This window comes from Echiichthys vipera (genome assembly GCF_963691815.1).
Source record: "Echiichthys vipera genome assembly, chromosome: 3".
Lineage (NCBI taxonomy): Eukaryota > Metazoa > Chordata > Actinopteri > Perciformes > Trachinidae > Echiichthys > Echiichthys vipera.
The window spans coordinates 12,892,810-12,910,656 of NC_139828.1; the positions used below are offsets into that span (position 1 = coordinate 12,892,810).

General features: G+C 40.8%; 1 protein-coding gene across 1 annotated transcript in view; it reads right to left on the reverse strand.

Annotated features, from left to right (window-relative positions):
* agbl4 (AGBL carboxypeptidase 4) overlaps positions 1-17,847 on the reverse strand; it is a gene marked incomplete at both ends in the record, with an annotated part of 285,820 nt that overhangs the window by 129,499 nt on the left and 138,474 nt on the right. Inside the window, one exon of the mRNA XM_083940174.1 lies at positions 9,024-9,240. Coding sequence (XP_083796300.1) covers positions 9,024-9,240 — 217 coding nt within the window. The remainder of the gene's footprint in view (positions 1-9,023; positions 9,241-17,847) is intronic.

The following is a 17,847-nucleotide window of genomic DNA, read 5'->3' on the forward strand; positions in this document are numbered from 1 at the left end:
TGAATCCATATTCATTTTCATGCCTCAAAGCGTTTCCATGACTTTTAAAGGACCCATAATAAAATGTTCATGACTATTCACAACCAACATGTACAAAAACAGAAGTTTATAGTTCACTTCACTCTAAATGTTAATTATTGTGTTAAAATACAACATTTTTCAATCTTTAGCTGGTTATGGTCACATTTACTTCAAATACTTGGGGGACAAACTACAGGCACAGTCAATTCATCTATTTTTTTTTTTTTTTATAGCTTTACAAGCACGTAGGTCAGCCTGGTATTAGTCTCGTGTTTCCAGACCATACTCCAGTGCTGGGGGAAACAAAATCACAACACTCTGGCTTGTTTGTATTTCTTTAAGGCTCCTGAACACCCACACAGGTGTTTTCAGTTATTCTGGCTGATTAGACCTCTGCGTGGGTTGGAGGTGGGCGGAGCTTTGACAGGAATTTATGGGATTACAAATCTCCATCTACCACTAAGAATGATAAAGGTGTAATTTGTCCTGCCTTAACAGGACCTGCCTTAACTGCCTTAAGTTGCAACAAAGCTAACAGGGGACTTGGGAAGATCAGAATCAATCACAGTATACACGCCCACACAGTCCTGAGAAGAGGTCTAATCAGCCAGGTTAACTGAAAACACCGGTAAGCCAGACTAGTGAGGTACTAGGGGAAACCGAACTGATTGTACTGTATCAGTGTAATTTCAATGTATTTGATTATAAACTACAATGGACTACGATAACGCTGCAACATAAGTATGTAGCCTATATACTACCTATTTCATGGTTCTCTAATCACTGAAAAAATATTACACATACACATGTCCGTCATTATTTAAAGCTGCTAGTTTCAGTTTGTTGGCCGACATGCAAGGAGACGGAACGAAAATTAAGAGAGGAACACTACAGAAAACAAAATGTTGTCACACATCAATGCATATCAGAGGTAAGTTGACAGCTACAGTAAATATCTTCTTGGTTAACATACAATTACAATTAACATGCAATTACTGTAACAAGAAATAGAATTAAACACATAAAAATCCCATGACTTTTCAAAAACTTTCAAGGGTTTAAATAAGTTCATGACTTTTCCAGGTTTTAAATGACTGTGGGACCTCTGTGCCAGAATACAAAAGCAGGTCTGGACGTTCCTTTCACTACTGAAATACAAATCAGATGTTCGCATCTCTCATGCAGTAGTGTCACCTCATCCACATGATAAAGTGCTGATTGGCTATTCAAGTGCTGCCCTTTAATGGAGGCAGTCAGTGGTTGGAGGGCTCTCTTTATTACAAACCAATCAAACTGCCATTCACAGAATAGCTCCAGTGTAGAGCACTCGGCTCCCAGGGACCACTTTCACCAAAAGTTGGCATTAATTGGTTTCTGTAATTAAAACTGGCATTTCCTCATAAGGCATTCTGTTATATTGCTTGATGACAATGTATGATGTGAAAAACCCCTTGCTAAGAAGATATGAATGGTGTCAATCACTCTGAAAACGTCCTGTGGCATATACTATACTTACAGTATATCATTATTTTTAGCATGTTAGGGTTGTGATTCAAAGTGACATAACAAGTGAAATATGTAATTGTGATTTCTGTCTTTCCAATGACTTGCAACACTTTAGAACGCTCCTTGAAAAATTATGTTATTACATTTAAAAAAGCACAAATTTCCAGCCAAAACTGACTCCTCGTACCTAATTTTGCACCTGGTTTAACCTCTGGACCTGATGAAGGGCACAAAACATAAAAAAAAATGAATTCCTATTAACACAAGAGAAGACAGATTCCTTGCATGTCGCGTATTTCCTATGTTTTCTGTGTCTCCATCAGTTTGCCCAGCCCAGTCCTCCATTGTGGCTGCTGACCTTCTCCTCTCTCCACGGCTGGAGTGGCTATTGATTGGATCTTGGCACACAGTGTACAAACATAGAGATAAGGAGAGAGAGGCAGCCAGGCAGATATAGCTGCAGTGCCCACTCCACTCCACTCCCCTCCTCTTGCTCTGAGAAAAAAAAAAAACCTGTTCTTCGAGACTCCACTCCCACTGAGCAGACACCCAGACATGGTACCTGAACACTGATAGCAGACAGGATTAGGTCTAAAATTCAATCACAACAGTCTAAGTAATGTTAAGTCACTGCAGCTGGTAGTGACCGCTGCCTCTCTTCAACACAGTACAAGTGATCTATCATAATCTTGCTTTGATTTGTGGGATTTAAAAAAGAGGAAAAAAAAGACCTGAGTGAACGTGACATCTCTGCGCTGTAATTCTGAGATCAATAGTTTTTTTTTTGATGCGAGTATGTGAACAGAGTCACAGTATAATAGCGAGTAAGGACTCTGGCCTTTTAAGTTGCATGCTAGGTCTCGGAAAAACCTTAAAGCTGGTCTGTGGCCTTCCATCCCCCCACCCTGAGGTCTCTCATTTACACTTTTTCCCCATCTGGTCTAAAGGCAGAGGCTGTGCTGTGTCAGAGGTGACTAATAGTGTCATAGCCCTGCCCTCCCCAGCAGGGCCAGCAGAAGGAAAACTCAAACTGCTGCCTCCGCAACTCACAGGCAGACACTGCCTACTGGTCAGAAAAAAAGAAAAAAAACCCTGCTTTGTCAGGCAAGGTGGGCAGATAAGATGCTTTCAAATCTAGATGGCTGGGGAACACTTGAGGACCATGCAGAAATGAGGAAATAGTTTGGAAGAAGGAAGCTAGTAGGCATCTTTTCAAAGAGGCTGGTTAGTTTTGTAGCAGGTCAAATGGGTGTTGTCTTTCTCTGTGTCTTTGCGGATATGGACGCCTCAGGGGGAGAAAGAGAGATACTGATACTGTCAGGATGGTCTACAAAAGGAAATGTTCAGACAGACAGGGACCAGAGGAAACAGACAAAGGGCCATGAACCCTGCAGAGAGGGAACTGGAAGAATCCAAACCCCTCTTCTCTGGGGAATAAGAGAAATTCTTGGTGTGAACGTTCAAATGTGTGGGTCTATATATATATATATATATATATATATATATATATATATATATATATATATATATATATATACACATAAGGACCTGTGTGTTTTAGGCATTGTGGGTAAACAATAACAAAAATAAATGTACAAAGGACAAGAAATTATTTTCGTCTTTTGATACAAACATGTTTTTAAAGCAATAGTTTGACATATTGGGAAATATGTTTTTTCTCTTGTCAAGAGTTAAATAGAAGGCTGGTACCACTTTCTTATCTGTCTGTTAAATATACAAGGCTAGCAGCTAGTTAGCTTAGCACACAGACTGGAAACATGGAAAACAACTACCCTGGCTCTGTCCAAAGATAACATCATGATATACTATCATGTTTGTTTGATCGGTACAAAACTGAGGTCTAAAATGTCATTAACAGGGGGTTATATTCCCGACTATATCTTACTGCTTGGAGCAGAAACTTCCTTGAGTCTCCACTGGTTGCCTGGCAACCATCCAAGAAATAGTCGTTAAATGTGAATTGTTGTTTATACACTTCTGGTTTGTATGGATTAAACAGATAAAAAGATAAAATGTGTTGATTAGGGGGCGGCAGTAGCTCAGTCCATAGGTGACTTGGCTAGGAACCCGAGGAATCCCTGTGTGGACCATGAATGGAGCGTGGACTGGTGGCTGGAGAGGTGCCAGTTCATCTCCTGGGCACTGTTGGGCAAGGCACCAAACCCCCAACTGCTCGGGGCGACGGTCACGGGTATATAGGTCCTGTCTGTGCATGTGTGTGTGTATTTCAGGCCTGTGTGTGTGTAAAATGAAAATGAATAATAGAGTGAAAATTGAAATTCCCCATTGCGGGACAAATAAAGGAATTCTTCTTCTTCCTCTTCTTTAGAGGTGCTGATGGGTGGAGCCAGGCTAGCTTCCCCCCGTTTGCAACCTGGCTGACTGTAGCCTTACACCGTTTCCTAACAGCAAGCGACGTGAGCGAGCATCAGTGACAAAATCAGTATGATTGCATTGTTTTCCATTGGAATGTCCTAAGTGGCCTAAAGCTGCATTCACACAGCCTCGGACAGCTCCTGCAAATTGCTGCAGGGTTGTCCAGTGGTGTGAGTGCCACTTTTGGCCCATGTGTGTGATGTCATGTTGTGTTGTTTACTGTAACTCCCTGATGTATCACTAATGGATTTTATATTTCACTTAGTTAATGTTATCCGTCAGGTCGTTGTTATGATCTCGACATTTTCGACCGTACGTAAAAGCAGCTTTCATTTCACAGAGAAGGAGAGAGAAAGAAAAGAGCTGAAACAATCAACTGTTTCACAAACTCTGGGGCAGTTAAGTGCTTTAGTTTTGTGTTTTCTGTTTTTGGACACTTGCTTGCTAATAGGACACGTTGTAACTCTCCATGATAATAAGCATATTTCCCAAAATGTCTACAACTAACTATGTAACTAGTAAGCATTCCTTTAAATCGTGAGTGTTATTGCTGAGGACTTCATGCTATATGTAAAGTTTGATAAGGGCAAAGTCATTTCTGAGATATAGTGTGGGTCTAAGTCATAAAGTGATTCAAAGGTAATGAGAGAAGGCAAGGAAAGAAAGGGCAAGTTTATTTGTATAGCACAATTCAACAACAAGGTAATTCAAAGTGCTTTAGATGAAACATTAAAAGCATTGGGGGAAAAACACATTAAACATATAAAACATTTAAAACACATAAAAGGTAAATTAAAACATGTAAAAGATTGTTACAGAAGTTACAGTGCAGTTTACTGAAAGGCAGTGGAAAACAGAAAAGTCAGCGGGAAACAGAAAAGAGAAGGGGTAGGGGGAACCGGAGCCCCTTGGGTGTCCATACCCTTGGGCGTGCATACCCACAGGTGGATGGACGACGGCACAAAGCCTGAGCTGCCTGCCCATGGAGCTAACATTAGGAATCTGCAACTAAGTTTTAGTTTCAGTGCCCTGAACCCAGCATCAGTCAGAAGAATTTGTTCTGCACTGAAATAGGCAACTAGGAGGTATCAAAATGGTTAGTATAGTGTAGTGTAAAGTGTAGTTTGCATCTGTTATTAGTTTTTCTTGTTTGTTAGCTTGTAACTGTCAGTAGCTGACAGCTATGATGGCAGTGTATTATCTCTCTGTACTGACAATCCTCTCTGAGCTGAAGGTTTCAGGTTTCTTTGCTGGTGTTGTGTTGAAGGTGTTCCCCCATCGAATAGTGTTTCACATTTTAAACAGCGATTGGTTTACGGATTAGTTAGGTTTGAATTTCAAATTGCAAAGAAGTGCACAGACTTCTCTTCCTTCAGGAGAGGGATGTGAAAACACCTCACCAGTGATAAAATTTGAGAGGTACAAGTCCCTGTAGTCCATGTATGTTTTAGAGGAAAGAAACACAATAAAAACCCTTTTTTGAGTGGAGAAGGACTTTAAGAAGCTGTAATAAGCTTGTAGCCAATAACGAACTAGCCAGTAAAGACATTGAAGGCAGATATATATTTTTCCTCTTATTTGTTTTTGTTAGCAGTCTAGCTGCTGCATCCTGTACAGTTTGGAGTCTGTAAATTATTTTCTGATTAGGAGACGGCTGTTATCTGAATGCGAGGAAATGAAAACATGTATGATAGACTCAGTGTCTCTGAAGCTCAGAAATGAACAGATTTTGTCAGTATACCTTAGATGACAAAAACAAGATTGGACGACCATGCTAATATGCATTTCAAAATTAGGGTTGGAAGCAAACAGCACACCCAGTTTTTTTTAAAATAAAGCTTGAGGAGTTTTCAGGCTTTACAAGAAGAATTTCCATTATCATCAGGATACTCTAATCCAATTAAACAAGATTCACTCTTGTTTCTCTTGTCAAGTTGAGAATGCTAGATACCATCATTTTAGATGACCAGAAGAGAGTAAGTCACACTGAGTTTTGAAAGTTAGATTCCTGAACAGGTGAAGTCCGCTCTTACTGTAACGTATCAATCAGAAGGGGGAACCAAGTTGAAGTGAAGTATTTATGAATTGAGACCGATCCGAAAATGATATTCAGATCCTCCTGGCTTGCCCTTTTCAATCATCCCAGAACTGTTAAATCTCTCTCTCCCCATTTCTGTCCCTTTATCCGCCTCCCTCAATTAAGATGACTTCTTACAATGCTACTCAGTTGAAGTGAGTTCAGTGTGGTTTCAGTGTAATTCTCACTCTGCTTTGGTGAATCATGGTTCGAGTAAGATGATAAAAACACCTGCCGTATGAATTAGTAAACACTTGCTTGTTCATAATGATGAAGAGAGCTGCAGGTAACCTATTTTATAGTATCTGAGTCTACCAGTGCAGGCTGGATAGCAGAGATTTTGTACAGAGGAATATATTCCAGAAAACAAATTAGTCAGCAAGATAGAAGAATGCCAGTGCAAATGGCCCTGGCTCTTATTTCCATCCTTATGAGATAACTGTACCCATTAGAAGGTTAAAGCTATTGTGGCGTCCCTGCAAAGACTCGGAAACGGCAGCAATCCGTCTTTAAACTTTGATGCTGCCAGAAAGCTCTCCTCATCCCTTCTCATCCCTTCTCCTCTGACCTATGTGTGTGAATGCGTGTGTGTGTGTGTGTATGTGTGTGTGTGTGTGTGTGTGTGTGTGTGTGTGTGTGTGTGTGTGTGTGTGTGTGTGTGAGTTACATATGAGCATGAGATAGAGAGAGGGAAGAGGGTTACAGCAAGAGAGGGAGCAGACAGAGAAAGAGATATGAGAGGGTGGGGCTGGGCTGTCTGCCACCCAGGCCTGGGGAACATAAAGAGAAAAATACGGCCATAAAACGTCTCTATGACCATGAATACTAATACTGACTCTGTGAGCCAAACCAACCGAGTCTGTCCTCACTCTGTTCCCCTCTGTCTTGCTCAGAGAAATGATGCGGCTTGAAAAACAAAGCAAAAGTAGTGTGCTGCACATTCAGAATCGTAAAGCTTCGTATTTACACTATGTTACACAGTAGTAGTACGGCTGGAGAGGAAAGATTAGTTAGGAGCAACGGTGAACTCTTTTAAATGTAACTATGCTGTCATGTTTTCCACTCTGATTGTTTTTTATTTAGCTGTCTAGTGACAACAGATTAAATAGCTGTAAGGATAACCAACAGAAGTAGGAAACAGACTGATAGCACTACAAACGAATATCGCTCTACCTACAACCTTTCGGGTCCATAGACCAGACTCTTTATTTTGTAGCTGGATTTCTCACCACACCTAAAGGAATAATTCTCATTATGTATTGGTATAGCAAGGTGCTTCACTGTTTGTGTTTAACTGAGATTTGGGAATAACTAAAGAGTAAATATAATATACACACAATTACAGTATACTTAGGTATTAAACAATTCAGTGAAATATTGGATAATAGTAATAATCAATACAAATTCACACTTATTTGCATTATACCAAAATACATGTTATATATTTAAGGTCAGCCATAGCCATTTAATGTATTTACATTCAGTAATTACCTCTTTTTATAGATTTCACTGTTAGTGTCAGAGTCCGCCACTCCCAAGATGGCTTCAAATTACCTACGTAAGCACAAGGGATTCACAGGACACGACAACTGAATGTACTTCATCGCTACAGTTCGTAATTTTATCTATTTGATAAAGGCCTGTTACTGCTATTGCAAACTGAACATTTCCCACTGCTGCTGCTTCACATTACAAGTATTCAATTGGTGAACCCCTGGGTGGCTTTTATTGTAAAGCAGCCAGAGAAAGTGCTATGTATTTGTCACAGAGGTTTTGCGCTTTGTGTTGATGCATCTACGAAACAAGACAACAGCCATTTTAGCCAATTGAAGTCAGGGGATCAGTGAGGTTTTTGTAAAGGAGTAATGGAACAAGAAGTAACAGCCACAGTGTGCTGTAAGATGAAAAGCTGCAGTCGAAAGGCTCACACTGTGAACCCACACTCCACCAACTTGTCATTATGCTAAACAACTCTTTTTACTGCCATGCTACTCACACTGAGCATGCATCATGTGATCAGATCAAGGTTGCTCACAGCATGATGGAAAAAGGCCAATTTCTGACTTTCCTCAATAAAAAACCAACACAACCTAATTAATCTTCTCAGCACAGTTTGGTTGGCTGCTTTGCAAACAGAAACACCAGTTGTTCTTCTCCTGTTGTATTTAGGACAGAGTAGCTGCTCAAGGTATCTTTTGTCATATACAACATAATCATAAATCATGTTTGAATATTACCAAAATTTGAATTTGAATTACATTTTTTCATAGTGTTATTGTTACTGCATGTCCCCAGATCTTTCATTTATACAGGTATTTCTCTTTTTTAAGTTATACCATCATGCCATAAATTCTAAATGTTCTGTATGTTATGGTCAGATGCTCCTCACAAATACCTGTACCTTCATGGTGCCCCCTTGCAGCCAGCTTTTCTCTGACAAATGTTGGAGGACAGAAGAAAAAGTCGTAATCTCTCAAGCATTTCTAATGAGTTTTTCTCCTACAATTATTTGATAAGAGCAGACAAGACTGGAGGCAGCGTGTATGATACACTAGCTCGTACTGCCGAGGTGAGAGCTCTGCTGATTACACATAGAGCCATTTACACACTCACACAAACATGCACACACACATACGCTCACACCTAGAGGCTTACAGTCCGTCATCTCAGAGTGCGACAATCCTAATAATAACATGAGAGGCTGAAGTTATGACCGGCAGGCACACCTAAGTTACCAATCTGGGTCTCCTAATTCTGAACACACACACACACACACACACACACACACACACACACACACACACACACACACACACACACACACACACACACACACACACACACACACACACACACACGCAGACCCTACAACTTACAACCCGTCTACCCCTTATCTTCACCACCATTCAACTCCTCAGCTCCAGCCATACCCCCCCCCCCCCCCCCACACACACACACACACACACACACACACTCTTTCCTCTCCACCTGCTCACAGGACTTCCCACTTTCCACAACTCACCACACTGAGTCCAAGTTGCTCCCTCTTCAGGTAGGGCAGGTTCCTGCGCTCCAGGCTGGCCAGGTAGTGCTGCAGTCTGGAGTAGGTGTAGGGGTAGCAGTAGGCAAACTGGTATACATCATCCTCTCGGTCAAAACAGAAGGCAAAGGACATGACATAGTTGCGCCGGTGGTCAGGACAACGGTAGTAGTACACATTTTTGGCAGGAAGCCTCTGCCTGCAACAGCAAAAGACAAACACATTATAGAGAAATTAAGGACATTATTTACAGGACAGGTCTTTTTATTAAAGGACATGAGGTCTCGCAGGGTTACGACAGCATCAGGTGAAGATATGAGAAACAATAAGGGCACAGCACTTTTGCAAAAGAGGGGGAAAAAGTACCGAAAGTTTACAAGATAGAAAAAGAAACTGACTCATGAGTTACACATAAAGGGATGAGAAATCATAACGCAGAAGTTGCATCAACTCTTGTCAGTTCGTCGTCTTTCAGAGATGTTTAGTTCATCTGGCAAAGGAGTACAAGAACTGAAGAAGTAAGGAGATTTCACCTGATAATCAAGCACACACACATATTATTATGGTTGTTTTTTTTGTTTAGTTTATATTCACACAACAATTTAAATATGTCAAAAGTAAGTATATGATTATTATTCACCACTTAGCGATTCATCATTTGTCATGTGGACTTGTGGACCATTTATTACCTAATGCAAAGCCATGAAGAACAAACATAACACAATGTAATTGATTGATTCAGGATGAAAATGATGTTTACAGCAAAACAATGATGATTGTTCTTCTTATCTGATCTTGATGGCTGTTGTAACACAACTGGATTAGCCACCAAGCATTAGCATTTAGCTTATCATCGTAGTAAATGAGTAATGAAATATCACATCGATAAATGAGGTATGTACTGGATTAATATTACTATGTCGCAAAATAGCACGTAGTTAATGCAAAAACAATGCTGTCAGGAAAATGATTTATTAATGTTACTGAGTATAATTCTGTGACATTGTGTTTTACAATTACTCCGTAGCATATTGGCGGTGTTTGCTGTTTGACTTTAGGACAGAAGCCCTGAAGGCTCAATTCTCCTGTGTGCGTGTTACGCAGAACGTTAACGCAACGAGTTTAAGGTTATAGGTTACATTACGCCACTGACAGGCAACGGAATTACACGCTCCGTGTCCTTGAATAAAATTACAGATTTCTCTGGCTTTGCATATTGTTGGAAATATTTGGAAAATGTAAGTACACAATTGAACAAAGTATATAACATATTTATACGCAAGTTAAGACATTTTTCAAGGAAACGTTACATAGTATATGTTAAAGCAACAAAAAGACCTTACAGTTTGTGTCTGTGACCATCAAATGTTTTCAGTTTTGCACTTTAAGGCAACAAGTCCTGTGTGACCACAAGGTATTTTAATCATGAGAACTATGAGTCTATTGAACTACACATGATGTTTTTCATGTGTCATTTAGAATTGCAGTCCTTTTTTGCTCAAAACGTAGTTTGAGAAATTTAGAACAATTATATCGAGTGAGGAACACCTAATCTGTGTATCATGTGTCTTGCTGATTGTAGCGTGGTACAGTGTTTATAATGTGCTGCGTGTTTGGTGTTGTGCCTTCTGTGTCTTCTTTGTCATGTGTTTTGCTGAACTGGATGTTGCGCGTTGCATGCTGGGCCCAGGGCAAAATCAAGCTGAACTGATCCATGCACCTCATTGGCGATCAATGGGGTACGGGACTGTACTGCTGCAGTCTACAGAACTTCCCTGTTCACTCAACATGTTTTCTTTTCACACTCTTCACCTGTGTATCTTTGTCTTCCTCTCTTTCCTCGTTTGTTTCCTCGCTCACCACTGAGACACGGTCAGAGGAAGGTTGTATGCTTGCGAGTGACTTTATTTCCCTTCTTTCTCTTTCTTTACATTTTTTCCCCCAAAATCTCTCTCGCCTGGCCCTGTCACTCGCTGACTCTGCTTTGACAGTTTACCTGAAGAAGACCAAGCATGGGGAAAAACAGTGCTGCCATAGGAGCTCTGGCAGACGCTCTGAGAGAGGAGGATAAAAAGAGGAAGAAGATGGGGATGATGAGTGACTGGTGGGTTTGCAGTGTTGGGAGCAGGGATAAAGGTGGAATAAGGAGATAAGGAGAAGATGAGAGTGCAGAGCGATGGCAGATCTGGGCCTGATACAGAGATATACGGGAAGGGGTGGCGGCTAGCAGCGTAGCAGTTGTGTGATGGCAGGGCTGGCTAGTGAGCTAGCGTCTCTGGCAACATATCAGATGAAGATGCTATCGGGGGATAGGCAGACTGCTCTGCTCTAACTCTGACGGAGTGAACTTCTCTCTCTGACTCACCTCTGAAGAAGGAGGACAGGAAGGAGACATGTAAGAGTTTTATGTGTTTGCTCAGACACCTAATACATCAGGTTTGCAGACAGACCTGCATAGAAATGCATAGAGAACATGCTTGGATGCATTTTCAAACACTTGAAGATGTCCCTGCAGGTACCTAGTAAAACAAAAAGCTAAATCACTTGGCCTCTCTCGTACGGAGGGGAAGAAAGGAGAGAAAGCAAGGGCTGATTATTACTTCAGAGGAGGAGAGAGGAGAATGTATCTGCATGTGGCTATCTCAGCAGAATACTAATGCAGCCAGTGGCTAGCTATACCACACCCAGCTTCCCATTGGATCCAGATTAACAGCCTTGTCTTAAAGCCTGTAAAGCTGTAAAAAGAAATAAAAGGAAAAAAAATATAACACAAAAACGGTTTAAGCTATTATTCATATAAGACCACATGAGTTTGAGCATACTGTGAGTAAAAACTGATCAGCAAGGGCAAAATCTCATGATGTGACACACATACACACGCACACACGCACGCATGCACGCACACACACACACCCTCCAAGGTGCAGGTTAATTAAAAAAAGATGACACCTCACCTCTTTACATTTTCCCTGTTTGGCTCTGCCCATCCATGCAATCCCACTTCTCTGTTTCTCCTTCTCTTTCTCTCTACTGGGCAGTGTGTGACCTTGCCGGAGACTGGAAAAGTCCTAGCTATTGATTTTAATTACTGCTACATGTCCCGTCAGAGCATTATAGTTATAGGCCAGACAAAAAAGCTCTGTGACTTCTTATGGAAAGACACTGCCTGGAAGGCCTGAACTAAAGGTTGTATCTTCTTTAAGTTCAACAGTCATGGACACAAATGTGAAAAATGCACGAAATCTTCAGCACATGCACATTAATGCACACAGTCCCTTTGGTTTTTATCTAAGTGGTGGCTGCTCCTGCTTGGCAGCTGGCAATTTGTTTTATCTAAATGGTACCTCCCTGTGCCTCTCCCCTGCCCATCTCTTGACGTGGTACAGTGCCGTTGCTTCCAAACAGTATTATCACTGTGTGGGATGAGGGGAAAAAATGGAAGCTTCCCCCAGATGATAACACACTCACACATGGTTTTACAATTCAGTAATTACAGAGACACAAAAACACACACACAAACAGGAATATGCAAAGAGTCACCCACTGAAACGAAACAGCAAACTCAAAACCGTGTTTGAGCTACAGCAATGTCATTCCTTTGACAGCGAGCTGTGGGACAAGTTAACTGCCAGAGCCTCTCATCACAGCCTTACAGAATAAAGAGAAGGACGCAGAGCAAAAAGAAATAGAGGGACTGAAACACCAGACAAAGGCAGAGAATGGCCGGCAAATAGAGAAAAAGACAAGTAAAGAGACAAAGTCAGAGAGATAGGGCAAAACAAAGAGACAAGGGGAGAGTGGAAGGGGAGAGGGTTTCATAGAGCTAGCAGGCAGCCTTTAGCGAGATGTCACTTTGCCTGCTGGGGCTTTTCTACTTCTGAACCATTGGTAGCTACAAACTCCCTCTCTGATTTTGATGGCACTGGCGTCTCTCTGAAGTTTCAAGATGAAGGCTCAGAAATTGGTAGCTTTCATACGGGCGACATCTTGTCTATATTTTTAAATCAATCAAGCGTAGAGGACACGCCAATCACTGCTGCTCTGAACGCTCTTACAGACAAAGGCAAAAACTTACAGGACAACACCTACTAGGCCTGAACGCACACATAAACACACACACTCATCAACTCCACACTTTTATTTTCAATCTCACTGTTGTCTCTTTCGACTTGTCAAGCTTTCATCCTGTCAACTGTTAGGAAGGTTAAATGTCTTCCAATACGCCCGTACAGCTGTCAAGATTCAAAGATCCCCACCAGCTCATTTAAGGCAAATAGTTAGTCCGTTTGGCAAACATTTCAAATTGAATGACACCCTCTGTGTTACTATGCCAATAATTGAAGAGGCAATATTTCTTGGCACTCTAAAATGATGCCAGATGTTAGATAGACTCATTGTTTTTTAAAAACACGGCCCTGTGTTCTTGTTTTGCATACTAAGTCAAGCAGAACACAGCCTCTGAATCATTTGAGGAGCATCAAACGTGTGGCTATGTATATTCATGTGTGAGGAAGAGTGCATGTGTGTGTAAACATGTCACGGTATATATTCTTGAGGCATCCATCTATCTTTTTTGGATGCAAATTAAGTTGCAACAAAGCTTTCTGGAGACACTGTTACTAGGCAACCTGTGCTTTCTTTGTAATTTGGTTGGCCTGCTGTATATTGTATGTGGTGGTACAGTTTATTTATTAGGCTAAGGCTTTATGAGAATGTGTCCCTCCGACTGGGACTAACTTACACGACCAGTGAAGAGAGAGCATTGGATATCCATGTAGTCGTAGGTTCTGATTAGGCCTCTCAATTATGGCAGTGTGGAGGAGCGACTTAGTGTAACATTAATTTTCACTGCTTTCATAAGGTTTATCATAACTAGGGATGGGAATTAGTTCCAGTTGAGAACCGATAACAAATTGGAATGGGTATCACATGCCTCTGAGCTTATCGATTCCTTTTATCGAAGCCAACGTGTTATTTCTTTTGACAGTTTTGCACTGCAAAACAATAACGTCAAACTCATACGCTGTCGGAACAAGAAGAAGTTGTGGCAGAGAGGAATAAACGGTCCAAAGTGTGGCCTCAATACACAAAGAAAGATGACCACAGTGCAGCATATAATGTCTGTGAAATGATCATTTAAAGTAAGGGTTGGAAACACCATCAATGTGCAGAAAGATCTTTCTTACGCAACATAGCCTTAAGTTCCAGGAATGCCACGTGTTTGACAGTCTACGCGCGGTTGCCACTGCTACCCAACCAATCAACGCGTCGGTGGAGTGTATATATATCTTGTATTATAATAACGTTAGCATCAAGTGGGCAGGCTTATCAGATTCTTTTCTTTGACTAAGAAAACCTAAATGAAAACAAATGCTGTGAAGATGTTCTATAATTTCATCATTACTGAGTTCAGACTCAGAGATAATAAAACTACTACTACTTTTGATACAGAAAATGGACCAGGAATCAATAAAGAATGGCACCAAAAAGCAGAATCGAAAATGGTAGTGGAATCAGTACAATCTTGTTAATTCCCATCCTTCACTCTGTGCAGCATAAAGTCGAGGAGATGCACATTATGACCTGGGCTGATGATGTGAAAGAGCTGCCATTAATGCTACTGGTCGGGTCTCATGGCTAGCAGCAGTATGGTTCTGCAGGAAGCAATAACACATGTGAATTATGGACTTTCCTGTAACAAGAGAGCTAAGAGTCGCACACCTGTGGAGACAACAGGCCGTTAGCAGCCTCCTCAGGTCAGAAACAGCCGTCTGATGAGGCTGAAACACAACTGAGTAAGACACTCTCACCTGATAGCTGCAACAAAACACCCAGGAGGTGTGCTCTCATCAGGTGGCCTTTTACACCACTTTCTGTTAGAGGCTTGGTAAAAAGGTTTTTACTTCTCAACTATTTTGTGGTTTCTGTATGATGTTGACAAAGATATACTTATTACTGTTCAATTTAATTGGTTAAATGTGTCATATTGTAAAAAACGAGATTCCCACATCCCTTTTCCTTATGAAGCAGATGGAAGTGCTATATAAATAAATGAAAAGTATCAAAATACTCATTCCACAGAGAAACGCACACAGCTCATATTCAGAAACTGTGCATTTCAACGAGCCGTCGGGATTTCAGTACTGTTGTGATGTCACAACTATAAGTGCTGCTACAGCTGTTACAGTCATTTGTTTCAGTCAGAGGGTGAATCCAGATATATTCAGATAAACAGCATGAGAGAACAGTATTACAATGTGTTTTTGAACATTAAAGCATGTATGTTTTAGGGTCAATGTTCACGTTCTAGAAACTCAAAATAAAAGTATAAACCTAAAAATGAGCATACTATGGGACCTTCGGTTCGTTGGCCTAGAACAGAAATGGAATTTCAAGGTGAGATAGCAGAATCAAGTCGGTCAATACCAGATCACACCCACAGCGCTGCAACTGAGTTCAGATTATGCAGCAGACATAAAATGTGAAGTTATTTCCATAAAATTCTGAACGCAGTCATAAATCTTGGACTCTCATCTAAATAAAACATGTTTGCGGTTCATAGGAGTAACCCAGTTTGTTCTGTTGATATGTTTAATACAGAGGGAGTTTGTCCGTCTGTCCTTGTTTGTAAAAATCAACCTGTTCCAGTAATTCATCTCTTCTTCCTAACCCCTCTCCCCATGTTATCCTCACTGACTTCTCAGTCTGTCTAGTTGAAGAAACACCTTCGACTTTACACCTGGAATTTCATTTTTTAAACTTCATGGCATTTTCTTTAATATTCAATTGCTACAGCAAAATAGTCTTTTTTACTCTGACCCTCACAATTGTTTGTCATGTCTGTGATCCAAACACAGAACAGTAGAGACCAAATTCTTATCATGTAAATGTCTACAACGCAAATATGACTGTGTGCTCCAGCCACCGCATCTATCTCATACTCCTAATCCGTTCCACTCTAAATCTACGAGGGATGTACAGCACTCGTACATTTACACAGGACACTTTTATCACCGCTGAGGGGCACACAGAGATGAAAACACTAGAGGATTTACTATTGCTGCTCTAACTCATGTACACTGAGATACAGGCAATGAGGAAAATATATAAAGAATATATATTTCTTTTCTATCCTTCTGTCCTTATTTTAACATTTGACTTTCAATTGAATCCCCAGTGCAGCTTTTAATTTGACATCTTAACACTTAATAATGTCCTCAGTATCTGAATTAAAAGGCTCCCTGGTGTGTTTTAATCACAACTGCACAATATGTTTAAATAATTTGACATTTCTTAAATAGATGAAGACAATTAAATTTAATATAAATGAAATAGGGTTTTTTTTTTTTCGATGAAGGGAAATACATAACTTCATTAGTAAGCAGTGTGAGACAGTGCCTGGATGGACCAGTAGAGGGCCACATTTTTGAGTGAGGGGACCTGTTGAGAGGTAAAAGTATAAAACTCAGAGAGAGAGAGACAGACAGAGAGAGAGAGAGAGAGAGAGAGAGAGCTGTGTATTTCTTTTTTAAATCAACACTTAAGTGCACTGTAACTACTGTGTTCTGTGAGGTGTCTTTTCTTTCCAACAGCCACACTACACAAACAGAAGTGTGGCTCCAGAGGGGAACACCACCTGCCCAATACTGCAGCGTGTTCGTAAAAGGAGAAAAACAGTTAAGCACACACATTAATCTGATAAGTAAAGGCAACATGATAACTACAGCTTTATATTTCTATGGACCAAATATATTCTTTCGGTGTACAACCTGTTTCAAAAGCGAGACCAGGACTAACTGTCAGTTTAGAGTCATCTCTAAGATCCACCCTTACAAAAACACTGTCAGCTTTTCTGAATCAATCAATCCTAAACTGCGGAAAAAAAGTAAAACTAAAAGATGCCCTGTATATATCCCAACGGTCTCTCAGCTAGATTGAGCAAGCTGAGACTGTTAGTAGCTAGCTCCCCTGCGTCTTGTGGGGCAGCAGGGCAATTAGCAGAAAGCAGATGATCACTGTGCCTTCGCCACTGTGGCGCCACTGGTCCCCTATGGGGCAACAGGGCAGGTGCACATTCGTCTGGAATAATGGGGGGTACGGAGGAAATGCACAAAAGCAACCGAGAAAAAATCAAACACACACACTCATTTCATAAAAAGATGATGTCAGCGTTAAGCCCCTGGTGAGTGGTGGTGGTGCGTAAGCTGGTGGGAGTGAGAGGAGAGGAGTGGGCTTGTGTGTATGTGTGTGTGTGTGTGTGTCTTTGTGGTGGTTTGAGAGAGGAGAGGGATAGACCATCCATCTATAATTGTGTGATGCAGCATTTCCCAGAGTGCAACATTATATTCCCATCACATTATCTATCAGTGTGTGTGTGTGTGTGTCTATGAGTGTGGGCCGAATAGACAGACTGGCGCCAGACTAAGTCAAAATAATAATAATAATTTCAAGAGACCAGACACATGCACAAAGACAAATCACACACACACACGCACACAACCAAGGTATATGATGTGCATATGTTGGCCCAGTAGGGTGGTGATCATGTGATCACTAAATGGATGTAACTCTATTTGTAAGTCAGTCCATTAGTCCATTAGTGATGCTCTCTTCACCATAGCAGAGGGGATGACCGGGCCTGACCAAGCCCAATGGACTCTTCTTTTTTTCTTTTTCATTTTCTTCTTTCTTTCTTTCACTTTGATTCTTTTTCACATTTTTCTTTCTTTCATTTCCGTTTACTTTTTCTTTCTACCTTTATTTCTTTCTTTCAATTCTATCTTTCTTTTTCATAATTCTTAAATAA